A 13,670-nucleotide genomic window follows, 5' to 3' on the forward strand; every position below is an offset into this window, starting at 1 on the left:
GTAACTATACTTTCTACTGAAGAAATGCCACTGACTTGTCTGTGATCAGTCATGTGAACTTAAACAAAAATGAGGCTGTTATTTTTGTATTATAGATCACAGTGGATCCCTTATACAGTTTTCAGAACTCCCAGATTCTCTCCAGTCTGTTATTAAGGGCTGGAAAAGAGTGTGGGAGTAATTTTCTTGGTTATTCATTTTCTTAGAGACTTCATTTTGATTTCTTTTAGCCATCGATGCACCATCCAACCTGCATTTCCTGGCCTCCACACCCAACTCCTTGCTGGTAGCATGGCAGCCACCCCGAGCCAAGATTACTGGTTACATCATCAAGTATGAGAAGCCTGGGTCCCCTCCCAGAGAAGTGGTCCCTCGGCCCCGCCCTGGTGTCACAGAGGCTACTATTACTGGTATTGCTGCTTCCACGCTGTCATTCTCTCCTTACTCCCTAGGACAGAAAGTGCCTAGCAGACTCCAGCTATGTCTTCGATGCTACCCCATGAGAACAAGAAGCCCAAAGAGCATTATCTGTGTAGGAGCTGTAGAGCTCAATACATCCCAAAAGGCATGAGTCCATGTGAAGGAAGTAATTTCAATACTGACCTAATGGCTTACCATCTTTTTATTTGCTCTGCGTTTGCCAGATACTTGTCAGTCCTAGAAAAATACATCGTTCAAGGCAAGCTAGCTCATTTAAGCTTCTTCTCTCTCAACTCCCTCAAAATCAGATGATCTTGCAGGACTTGCCAGGGTACCACCTGCCCTCGCCCCTCATTATCCACTTTCACAGAATAGGTCTCGAGGCACAGTGATTCCCAGCTACCCTTACTGGAGAGAATGCCTGGCCTGGGAACTAGGAGTTGTCCGTTTCAGTAGGAAAGATCAGAAGCCTCTGGTATTATTTTCTCCAAGAGATTATATTTTCAAACTGTGTATAAGGTATTGTCTGGACTTTCAAATCCTATGGAACACAAAGGTACCAGAAACAGACACTGTATTTTTAAGAAACTTTGGGGCCAGGAAAACAGAATCTGATATGGGAGGAGTTGAATTGGATACTTCCTCTAGGGACCCCCCAAAGATTGCTCATTCTCTCCTGCAGAGCCCTTACCTGTCCTCTGACTTTGCATCGATCCTGCTGCTGAGGGCCATCTGGTTATTAGGCCTAAGCACACTCATGGATACAATCTGCAACGATCTCTCCCAAATGCTTACTCCACAATGCGGATAGATTTTTTGCAATTCAAAAATCAAAATAAGATCACGTGCTAAAAGAATGCCCAGAAAAATTTAGCATGAAAGTGCTTATTCGGCTGTCAAGTTTGATAGTGAGAGCACTGTTTAGTGGCCATCGCATGCACAGTGTTTGGGTGTTTATAAAAGGGAAGGAAGTCAATTTTACCTTCCCAAGAGGACAGTGGACGGAGGACAGAGGATGCTTGCTCCCCAGGGGTGATTCCCGGAAAGATCCGTTTCCTCTTGACAAGCTGAGCCCACAGGTGTAACATGATGATCTGTCCTCCTTCAGGTTTGGAACCAGGAACTGAGTACACAATCCAAGTCATTGCCCTTAAGAACAACCAGAAGAGTGAGCCTCTGATCGGGAGAAAAAAGACAGGTAAAGAAAGAGTGCCTTCTGGGTAACCTGGAGACGGTCAAGGGGAAACTAATTACAAATGTTTAATTTTGCCGTGAAAAGGTTCTCCGGGTTTGGATGCATTTCTCACAGAACCTTTTTTTTTTCTAACAGCGCAGCATATATGTTGTGCTGTTTGATAGCAGGGATAACCTAACATAACCTGTTAGTTCAGTTTTATTCTTTTCTTAGCCAGTCAAAATAAAGCCTTTTATTCACCTTTAAAAAATTCAAAACAGATCTGGAAATGTACAAGTGAAATGGCTACAGGTGCTATTTGTCTCTACCTTGTGTTGAAGTTAAAAATGTTTAAGAAAAACCATTGGGAGAAAATTCCCTATTTGTCTTTATTACGTGATTTCTGAAACTTGCAGCCAACAAAATGTCTTACTTTTTCATCCAGTTTCAGTTTAATTTGAAGAAAGTGCTATATTTATGCTTATGGAAATTTAAAAATGAATATATATGCATTTTAACCTATTTCTACCATTTCAAACCATTGACCCAAACCTCTGTAATTCTCATAATTCAAATGCTGATATAATTAGTGTGGATTCTAGTCCTTAAACGCAATTCTCAAGTGAAAAAACAAAAGTGGGGAAAGGCTGCACATTTCAATCCCATTAGGCTTAATTTGAGCAGAGGCAGCTTCTATGGGGCTCAGCGGTCTGAAGCTTTGTATGATAAAAATTCATACTAACACTTTTTTCCATTTTAAACTCTAAAGCAGGGGTGGGGAACGTTTTTTCTGCCAAGGGCCATATATAACATCATTTGAGGGCCATACAAAATTATCAACTTAATAAACTGGCCTGTTATATTTGGTCAAACATTTCATTAACTCACCCCTATTGCCTTGTCAGGGCCAGACCAAATGATTCCACGGGCCTTACACGGCCCACAGGCCTTACACGGCCCACGGGCCAGATGTTCCCCACCCCTGTAACCTACGCCATCATTTGCAGGGTTAAGTGGTGGACTAGTATAGGGGAATTAAGATTTCTTTCTGGAAAAAGTGTTTTGTGATCTAAGAACTGCTAATTTTCCAGGGGCTTTGATCAAATCAATAAACAGTCATTGTTGCCTGAGTTGATAATGACTACTGCTGGTACTTCGGGGAGCTTATTAACAAGCGTTGCTTTTTTGGCTCTAACCTCTCTTGGCTAGATGAGCTTCCCCAACTGGTAACCCTTCCACACCCCAATCTTCATGGACCAGAGATCTTGGATGTTCCCTCCACAGCTCAAAAGACCCCTTTCATCACCAATCCTGGGTCTGAAAACGGTATTCAGCTTCCTGGCACTTCGGGTCAGCAGCCCAGTGTTGGGCAACAAATGATCTTTGAGGAGCATGGTTTTAGGCGGACCACACCGCCCACAACGGCCACCCCTGTAAGGCATAGGCCAAGACCGTATCCGCCGAATGTAAATGAGGAGATCCAAATTGGTCATGTCCCCAGGGGAGACGTAGACCATCACCTCTACCCTCACGTTCTGGGACTCAAACCAAATGCTTCTACAGGACAAGAGGCTCTCTCTCAGACAACCATCTCTTGGACCCCATTCCAGGAAAGCTCTGAGTATATAATTTCATGTCATCCAGTTGGCATTGATGAAGAACCCTTACAGGTATTTAATGAATTTTTATCTTTACTCCTGACTGGGAAGCTGGGAAAGGAGCAAGCTAGACAACAGAAGTGAGCAAAACTCCCATATCAAGGGGCTAACATTTTCAGGACCTCTTAGGTGACTCAATTAGCCCTGATTTTTTTTTCTTTTTAATTTCAATGTGGTACTACTTTGGGTAGGGGTTAGGGGGAGTGTCATTCGTTATTATTTAGCAGAAAGAATGAAATCCTCTCTATTTTCCTCACTGATTTGAGGCTCCTTGGTAATACAAAGAAATAATCCTAGAAAAAAGAGAAATATTCTGCCTGAATTTAAATTTGTGCCCATAAGGGTTGAAATACCATCCTATGGTTTGTCCTTGAAGAATCCCATTATCTACAATAGGTCTGAGGAGAAAGAACTTAGGTGAAGCTGTGCATATCAGCTGTTGTAAGTGATTGATTCTCTAACTAAAACTTCTGTTCTTTAATTTGTCTTGCTGGTATCAATTTTATTGTGTTCTTAGTTTTAGAAAGTGGCAGAGTTTTAAAAACTGACTACAGCGGTGGCAGATGTATGAGCTTAGACACTTGAGTTGGAGGATTTTCCAAAGTGTCTTAAGGATTCTAGCGGGGGTCGGGTGCCACCTCCTGTAGGATGACTAAATCTCCCTACAGTGCTCACCTTCTATGTAAAGGGGGCAAGGCCAGGGTTTCCCGGGCTCGTGCAGACCTGCGGCTGCAGCAGCTGGAACGGAGACTGTCTCTAGAATTATTGAGGTCCCCAGGTAACTGGAGCACATGGGGTAGATTTTTGGCAGGAAAATCTGGCAGGTAGAAGTGTTGGCTATTCACCCCAAGTTCTATTTCTCTCCTTGGCTGTTTGGGTCCTTTTACCCCCTCTGCTTTATTGGTGTCCCTTTGTTTTGTTTACACAGTGAGGGTTATTGATAAGAGCATAGGGAAAGTCATGGATTCCTCTCTCTAATGCTTTCTCCCCTACTTTGGATGTGCTAATAATGGTAGTTCCGAGTTCCTGGAACTTCTGCTAGTGCTACCCTGACGGGTCTCACCAGAGGGACCACCTACAACATCATTGTGGAAGCACTGAAGGACCAGAAGAGGCACAAGGTTCGGGAGGAGGTTGTCACTGTGGGCAACTCGGGTATGTGAATGCCTGTGCTGCTCAGGCCAGACTTCCCTCTGGGGGATGCTTTCTCCACTGGCTGTTCCGTTGTTGCTGTTTTCCTTGAGCTTTGGGAAATAATGTTACATCATGAAGTAAATGAGCAACTTTAAATTGAATTACAGTGGAACCTCGTTTCTCGAACTGAATTCGTTTCCCCCATTGGAAATAATATAAATTGAATGAATGCGTTCCAGACCACCAAATGATTCCCTGTTTTAACCCTTCTTAGATATAGTACATGTCTAATGTACTGTTTATAAATAAACACTTTAAAAACCAAAAGGACATGAAATGTAAATGAAAATTTAACAAAAAGGAAAAGAAATATACAGTAGGAAAATGAAAATTAATCAATAATTATAAGCAAAAAAAGCACGAGAATATTCATAGCATAATATCCTGAGATTTTAACAGTGGTAAACTGACTCAAATTCGCACATTCTCTCCTTTGTCCCTTGGGAGATGCGTGACTGATCATACAGGCATCAGTATGAAAGGGTGGTCAGGTTGAAAAGTGAATTGTTCTGTATAGGAGACATTCGAGAAACTAGGTTTCACTGTATTTTCCTAGTATCTTTGTAAAATGCATATGTATTGGACAGAGTCACAAACGGGGACATAATGATAGACCTGGCACAAGCGCAGATCCTTCATCCGACACTCTTGAGTCCTTGCCAGCTAGTGCCTTTCTGAGTTGATACAGGGCACAGGTCCCCTGACCTCTCTGCCCAGACCATCTCCATGTCACCATGTTGGAATCCTCTGTAGTGATTTTTAAGTACCTACCGAAACCCATGAAAGGAAATTCTCCATCCGTGGACTTTAGGGGCAGCTGGTGTTTGTTCCTCATGTAAAATGCTACCAGCACAGCCCATTTTTGTCCCAACGGCTCCCTTATTCCAATGTTATCTCCTTTTTTTTTTTCTGATGACATAGATCCAAAACCTCTGTCGAGGTTAAGTGGTCCTTGACTCTCTGCAGCACCCAGGAAGTCCTTTTAAACCAGTAGGGTGTCTGTCCCTTGGCTCTTCAACCTGCAGCAGCTGAAGATTTTCCAGGAAACATAAGATAGGGAGTAATCAAAACCCTGAGTCCTAAATCTTCCAGCCAGAGGGTGCCCTACCAGCAGGGAGACTAAATCCTTCCCCTGCTCAGGACTGGCTTTATTTCTAGGGTCAGTTGACCTAGTTTCAGCCTCCTTCCTCATCTGACGGTGCTAGTTACATGTATGAACGCATGTGAATGAAGCAGTTGCATATCTGGCAGAGGAGGGGGGGGCGGGGTGTTATTTTGTGCTAGTTGTAGTATATATCCATGGTAACACATACCCTTTGCCTCGTGTGGTTTCACCAGTAGAACGCCACGTGAAAGAGCTTTGTGCTTTTCCACATTTTTTTTTTTTAAAGATTCCATCTCCCTAACTTTAGTCAGGGGGAATTTTAACGCCTGGCTATTTTTAGGAGGCTGAGTGAAACCCCTCATAGTGATAAGTTCCTTCTATTTTTCTTTCCGCCTCTGTATTCCCAGCAGTGGTATTCTGCATTCTAGCCAGGTTCTCCTGGCTTTGAAACAGACTTCTTAGCCTCCCCAAACTATTTTTTTCCAAGGTGTTGCCTTTTAAACTGTTAGGCACTTCAAATATCTATGGCTTTTGATTTTTGCATTGTAAACAGTGAGATGGCATACACAGTGAGATGCAAAGACACAGAAGTTAACATCTAATTTTTAAAATAATTTGAAACAAGCTTTGTTTGCATAAATTACTTTACAGTAAGGTTTCCCCAAACACAAAGATCTAGATCTTAGGCAACGTGAAGACACCCCATTACCGATTTCTAAGTCATTGACATCCCATTGCTTCCTCTTATCTGGAACAATTGAGTTTATTGATAAAGTAAAGCAGTCCTACAGTCAATTGCAATAATGTGCAAAATGTCAAAGTTTAGCACTATTTTCCAAAACTTGCAAAAATAAAGGTGAAGGTCCCATTATAATGGAGTATTGCAGTAAAAACAAAAGATGCTCTCTAGAGATTGTTCTTTATTTGGTGAGCACGTCCTAAGTGTTGGTAATGGACCAGTACTTTGACTTCATGATCTCACGTGACCGTCACAAGACCCAGAGCAGGTAGATATGTTTTGAGTATTATCCCCATATTACAGATGACTATAATATAATAACCAACTTAAGGGCATCAGGTACTGATGGAGAGGTGTTTCCAGTCTTTGCAACTTAACTCACTTAAACTGAGTCCAGACCTGTTCCACGTTCTATAGGCTAGATTTACCAGAAATGAATTTTTAGAACTGATGACAAAAATGAAAGATGGACTTACTTTAAGATGCCTTTTCAAGTGTCCACTGGCAACATTTGAGTGTTGTTTATTAGAGCAGCTGTTGCCCTGATAGACAGGTGAATGCTTCTTAGTGCTACTGGGGCTTTTGTTTCAGATTCAATCATTATATGGAATAATCAGTTTTCTTCTTATCCTCCAAAACTGCCAATAAGATGTCTTTTTTATTGCTTTTCCTCCTTTTCTTCATGTAGTTGACCCACCTACGGATGACTCGTGCTTCGACCCCTACACGGTTTCCCATTATGCCGTTGGAGAGGAGTGGGAGCGGTTTTCTGAATCTGGCTTTAAACTCTCCTGCCAGTGCTTAGGCTTTGGCAGTGGTCATTTCAGATGTGACTCGTCTAGTGAGTAGCTTGCTTGTCCATCCACTTGTCGCCCTGTCTCTTCCAGCCCCACGCATCCGCACAGTGTGCCAGGGAATCATGTTTGGCAGACCCAGGCTCTTCCAAACATGAAGCAAACAGGGGGAGACTGTTTGACTCGAAGTAACATTTTGCATCATAGAAAAATGATGGGAAATTTTACTTGTGGAATATTGCTTATTTCAAGGGTAGTATGCCAATACAACAATTAAAATAAAATTTGTGGTGGTAGTATGATTAAACTCTTCTGTTAAGATACATGAGCTAAGTCAAATTCTTTGGAGCCAGGTCAAATGAGAGATAAAAGAAACCCCAAGGTTATATATCTATATATACAGCCAAGGTACATGCCCCTGATCGGAATCGAACCTGGGAACTTTCAGTCTGCAGGCTGACACTCTATCCACTGAGCCAAACCGGTTAGGACAACCTCAAGGTTCTTATAACCTTTAGTGTTGAGTGAGCTCAGAGGTAAATATTTATGTTCACAAATACTCTTTCTTTTTTTAAAAAATATTTTTATTTATTTCAGAGAGGGAGAGATGGAAACATCAATGATGAGAGAGGATCATTGATTGGCTGACTCCTCCACACCCCGCACTGGCGATGGAGCCTGCAACCCGGGCATGTGCCCTGACCTCCTGGTTCTTAGTCGACTCTCAACCACTGAGCCACACCAGCTGGTCTGTCTTTTTGTTCTGTTTATAGTTTATTCTCTTGGAGTCAGAGGAAATATTTTATTTAACTTTCACATTTTTTATTTTTCTCCAGCTTTAATGAGATAATTAATAAGTAACATTGTAGTTTCATCGCACTGTACATGCGCACCCGCATGTGGTATTTTGTGGAAGAGCCACACTCAAGGGGCCAAAGAGCCGCATGTGGCTTGCGAGCCACAGTTTGCCTACCACTGACTAGGGCAACACTATCTCAAGACAAACCAAACAAACGCATATCAGAGTGTATATACACACACACTCTCTCATATCACACAAACACAGATGCATACCAAGTAGTTTGAATCTTTCTAAGTAATGCAGGGAGTACAGATAATGTGTAGATAATTAAGAATCTTCAATTAAAATTTATTTAATTTTCAACTTATAAAGAGATGGTAATATATGAATTATGTTTTAGTTAAAATGATCTGAGGAATTATTATATTTTGAGACTGAGTAGTAGAATTTATTAACCTTTTATTTATGCTTTGTTTTTAGGGGATGTATTATTGATAATTGGTTCATTTTTGTTGGTGTTCATCATTATGTCTTATAAACAAACCTTGTATAGACATATATCCAGAAATCATATTTGGAGAAATAAAACATAATAGATTTTTTCCCCAAAGTATTTTACTTAATTTGTGTACATGAAATGGTTTAATTCAGGCTGAAGCATAAAACGACTAATTTTTTTACTGCAGACAACTATGCTTGACAATCTGAAATGGAAAGAGCAACAGAGGTGTCATCATGTTTAGAGTTGGCATAGTTTTTAAAGTATATTTTATTGATTTTTAGAGAGGAAGAGAGAGATAGAAACATCAATGATGAGAGGGAATCATTGATTGGCTGCCTCCCGCACGCCCCCCACTGGGAACCGAGCCCGCAACCCAGGCATGTGCCCTTGGCCGGAACCAAACCTGGGACCCTTCAGTCCAGGCTGATGCTCTATCCATTGAGCCAAACCAGCCAGGGCAGAGTTGGCATTTTTAACATTTGGCATCAATTAGGCGGTTTTTCATTTATGCAACTGAACTATTTTTAAGATTATCTATTTATTGCCTATATAAACGTTAGGTACAATTTTGGGAGCAGAGCTATAATTTATGTGGCTCAAATGACATATTTTTTTGCCTCAAATGACATATTCTTTGCTTAGATGTCTTAACTGTTGATTAACTTAAAGTGTAAGGAATGACATTGATAGAATGGAAGTAATATACTGTTTTACAAACTTCTGAAATGTGTTTTGTTTCAGTATGAACTGTGGGGATGAAAAAGTTAACTTTTACGTGTAGTAGTAAAGATATATAACTGTTAGCTCTCCTTAAAACCAGTCTTATTATTAGGGATAGTAACCAATGTTTATCATTTTGCTTTTTTTTTTTTTTTGATACACAGATTTATTCTTTTTCTCTTCTCATGTACAAGACACACATTGTGGCATATAGAAACCCGCTGATCTTTGTGGGGGTTTTTTGGTTAATGGAGCTACTTTGTATCCAGGATCTCTGCAAATCCAAAGTGATTTTCTACTCCTAAAATACTCAAATCCTACTTTAGTTTTACCTTAATAATGAGAATTCAAATGAAGGTCACTGACTGTTCTTGTGATGTGATGATGGTGGAATACATTGAATCTTAAAAGAGCCTAGAAAATGTTAAATGGTAAAGATAATATTTTAAAATCTAGTCCCTCCCCCCCCCCCCAAAAAAAATGGTTTGTCTTAGGCATGATGACCGTTAACCTTCCTTACCATTCCTTCCAGATGCGTGTGTGACTTGTCCCAGTGCAGTCACTGTCTTGTGAGTCAGAACCCACCACTAACTCTTTGCCTGACCCCCGCCCCACAGAGTGGTGCCACGACAATGGTGTAAACTACAAGATTGGAGAGAAGTGGGATCGGCAGGGAGAAAACGGCCAGATGATGAGCTGCACGTGTCTTGGAAACGGAAAAGGAGAATTCAAGTGTGATCCTCGTACGTTGCCACAGATCATTTTTAGGGTCTTGTCAAGCACTCCCACACTCATTACTGAGCTGCTGCTCTCATTCATGGGCACAAGTGGAGTTGTGCAGTCTCCCTGAGGAATGGACAGTGGGTTTATTAATCTTGTGATTTGGGAAGGCAGAGACAAGCTTCAAAAATGAGCCATGATTTAATGTTATTACAGGCACTTTAGCACTTTTCCATCCTGAGCATTTTGACCATAAACTGCAGTGAAAAGTTAGCAGAAAGCTTTACGGGTCTTTAGACTCAACTTTTAAAATACAGTCTCCATCTTCTCAGTTTATTAGATCAAGTTTTTGGAAATGCTGCCCTATGGTCCGTACAGCAGTTTCTCTATTACGAATAATTCCCATAAATGTGGTATTTTGGTTGTGATGATGCAAATTTAGGTGGGAACAGAGCCACCCCCACACCGGGGCCCCGTCTGTCTGATTGCTCTCAGTCTTACACGCACTTCTGACTTGTGTCTTCATGTAGATGAGACAACGTGCTATGATGATGGGAAGACGTACCACGTCGGAGAACAGTGGCAGAAGGAATATCTCGGTGCTATTTGCTCCTGCACATGCTTTGGGGGCCAGCGGGTAAGGCTCTCTGCAACTTAGATAAGATCTGGAGAAGATGATTCAGGATTGAGCTTCTTGTGTGCACGCTATACGTACGAGTGTGGCAGTACCCCCTATGAAATGTTGAAGCACCTCATTTCCTGTTGGCACATAGCTGCCTGAGTGATACCCTTTCCAGTCCTCCCCTTTTGTGGCAGCCTCAGCCCCTCCCACACCCAGTGTTCTCAGGCTGTTCTCTCTTCTTTGGCACCTGACCTATTAAGGTTGGGTAGCACGCGGCCTCCAGCTCCAACCTAAAGAACAGGTGCCCGTTTGGCATTGTTGCTAAGTATGTTGAATAACACCCCAGATCTAAGACAGTGCCCCTTTCTTCACCTTTTCTCTTGAGGAATCAGCCTAAGTATATTCTACAAAGGTTATAAATTCATGAAATCATCATCAAAGTGTCCTTTGTGATTAAACTGCTTATATTTTGCCAATGAAGAGCTGACATTCTTTTGTAACCCACGCACTAAACCTGTGATGTGATGGCTGCTCTTCTCGTAACCCATCTCTCAGGGCTGGCGCTGTGACAACTGCCGTAGACCCGGCGCTGAACCCGGTCACGAAGGCACTACTGGTCACTCCTACAACCAGTATCCTCCGAGATACCATCAGAACTCAAACACTGTGAGTACATTTGCACAAGCATTTCTCCCCTAAGAGCAATTGGTCACATAGTAGGGATTCTCTTTCCGTGGGTACTTTTCTTTTGAATGAACCTATTTTAAAGACAAAACAAAATAGCCCTGACCAGTTTGGCTCAGTGGATAGAACGTCGGCCTGGGGACTGAAGGATTCCAGGTTCGATTCCGGTCAAGGGCATGTACCTGGGTTGCGGGCACATCCCCAGTAGGAGGCATGCAGGAGGCAGCTGATTGATGTTTCTCTGTCATCGATGTTTCTAACTCTCTATCCCTATCCCTTCCTCTCTGTAAAAAATCAATAAAATATATTTTTTAAAAAATAACCTTTAAATAACTTGAGTACTGTATCCTATAACATAATTTTGGTTCTAATGGATAACCTCTTGAACATTACCTTTTACTCAGTTTAGTGAATTTGTTGGTAGGTTCTCTTTTTTAAAATAGATTTTTAATGATTTCAGAGAGGAAGGGAGAGGGAGAGAGATAGAAATATCAGTGTTGAGAGAGAATCATTGATTAGCTTCATTCTGCACATACCCCACTGGGGATCAAGATCACAACCCGAGCATGTGCCCTGACGGGGAATCGTACATGACCTCCTGGTTCATAGGTTGACACTAAACCACTGTGCCACATCAGTCAGGCTATTGCTAGGTTCTTAAAGCTAGAAATATTCTATCTGGAAGTAATTGCCGTAGACGACCCCCCTCTTTTTTCTGTACACTTTGCAGTATTTGCTGCTAATTTTTCTTTGTCTTCCATTTTAACAGAATGTCAACTGCCCAATTGAGTGCTTCATGCCTTTAGATGTACAGGCTGACAGAGAAGATTCCCGGGAGTAATATTTCCAGCCCAGAAAACCACGTGTGGATCTCTGCCACGGCCCATCCCAACTGGAGCGACATTAGCAGACCCCATCCTAGAGTGTTCGTTTCTTTCTTAAGCCCTTTGCTCTGGAGAGTAACTTCTCCAGCTTCAGCTCAGCCCACAGCTTCTCCAAGCATCACCCTGGGAGTGTTTTGAAACTTTTCTAGTAAAAGGGGGCAGTTCCTTGCTTGTACTGCTCCAAAGTGTTCAACACCGCTCAGTATTTTTAATGAGATGATTCTAACTTGTGACTTGGTTTGGGATCTGCAGGGAAGCGCATGCACCAACCCAGATGCAGAATGTACTGAAATGATATTACCAAAACTTTAAGTGGGAAAGTTACCCAAACACTTCTGCTTCCACTTAACCGTCTGGCCCGCGATATTGTAGGAACGGCATGTCCCTGTTACTGTGACATTTAAAATATCCACAGTGCTCACTTTTTCCAAATGATTCTAGTAATTACCTAGAAATATTTTTCTCTTACCTGTTATTTATCAATTTTTCCCCAGTATTTTTATATGGAAAAAAATTGCATTGAAGACACTTAGTATGCAGTTGATAAGAGGAATTTGGTTTAATAATGGTTGGTGATTATTTTTTATACTGTACATGCCAAAGCTTTACTACTGTGGAAAGACAACTGTTTAATAAAAGATTTACATTCCACAACGTGAACGTAATGGCTTCTCTTTTATATAAAGACGTTCTGGGGAACATAATTCTTATGGATGTTCTTTTTCTTTTCAGTTCAGCAACATTTATAAAGCCTTTGTGTTCAGTTCTCTGATTCTTGGTGATTTCAGTGCAAGAGTTTCTAAATCGCTACAAAAGCACAGATTCATTCTTGTCATTTCATCTCCTCAGCAGTGGAGAAACTTTTGTATTTTCCACTTTACCACATTTAAGTGGATGTAAATATTCATCCAACTTGCTAGCTAGTTCTTCAGAAGTAAAGTTGAAACAACCTCTAGTTGCTCTTTTCTAATTATAATTCTTCCCTCCCCAGAGATTACCTGCAAGGGGAGTGCAAAGGTGACAGATGCAGAAGCTACTTGAATAGTACAGCATGAAGGAGTTTTGTCCTAGGGAAACCCCGTGGTGTAATTACCTCAATCCAACTTGTCTACATTTGTGTCAGCCACAGTTTTAGGGTCCCCCAGCTGAACAAAGTTTGCTTAGTTGTGGTCTGCAAAAGCCATTTCCTTTTCAGTTTAACTTTGTGGAAACAACAAAACTCTGAGATTAAACCTGGCACTCAGACTAATAGTGGCACTGGGAATAGTTGATTATTAATTAGTAAAATATTAACACATAAAGTAAAAGACATGAAAATACATTTTACATGCTACTATGCAATGTAGGAAAATATTTTAATGAATAATCTGGCAATGAATATTAAGAGTATAGAAAGAGATTTCCTCAGGATTCTTTGTTTTAAAAAGCAAATTTACATTTGAGTTGATTTTGTTTATAAATGCTTTCATGGTTAGCATCTCATTGGGGGTAGGTTTTATGGTCTTATTTTATAACGACTACTAGTGTCCCGGTGCACGGATTCGTGCACATTGAAAGGAAACTAATTAGAATAAATATTTTCATATTGCTATTCACCCTTTATAATAGAGTATCAACCAAATTCACAACCAACAATGACAGGTTGAAACACA

At 41.2% G+C, this 13,670-nt stretch overlaps 1 protein-coding gene and 1 long non-coding RNA gene across 5 annotated transcripts in view; both read left to right on the plus strand.

The window, feature by feature from the left end:
- FN1 (fibronectin 1) overlaps positions 1-12,669 on the plus strand; it is a 68,974-nt gene extending 56,305 nt beyond the window's left edge. For 2 of the 4 annotated variants that reach the window (XM_006778927.2, XM_006778924.2), the window contains 9 exons: positions 231-410; positions 1,529-1,618; positions 2,804-3,264; positions 4,269-4,407; positions 6,979-7,131; positions 9,726-9,851; positions 10,359-10,465; positions 11,006-11,116; positions 11,904-12,669. In XM_006778927.2, the coding sequence (XP_006778990.1) occupies positions 231-410; positions 1,529-1,618; positions 2,804-3,264; positions 4,269-4,407; positions 6,979-7,131; positions 9,726-9,851; positions 10,359-10,465; positions 11,006-11,116; positions 11,904-11,975 (1,439 nt within the window). In that variant the 3' untranslated portion in view covers positions 11,976-12,669. The remainder of the gene's footprint in view (positions 1-230; positions 411-1,528; positions 1,619-2,803; positions 3,265-4,268; positions 4,408-6,978; positions 7,132-9,725; positions 9,852-10,358; positions 10,466-11,005; positions 11,117-11,903) is intronic. The other 2 variants (XM_006778925.2, XM_006778926.2) reach the window with 2 other exon arrangements.
- Positions 7,138-7,656, plus strand: LOC102753761. Its single transcript, XR_436483.1, has 2 exons — positions 7,138-7,466; positions 7,586-7,656. It is a non-coding gene; the product is annotated as an uncharacterized LOC102753761 (long non-coding RNA).
- Positions 12,670-13,670: the final 1,001 nt, after the last annotated feature.

Source organism: Myotis davidii, unplaced genomic scaffold (assembly GCF_000327345.1).
Source record: "Myotis davidii unplaced genomic scaffold, ASM32734v1 scaffold268, whole genome shotgun sequence".
Taxonomy (NCBI): domain Eukaryota; kingdom Metazoa; phylum Chordata; class Mammalia; order Chiroptera; family Vespertilionidae; genus Myotis; species Myotis davidii.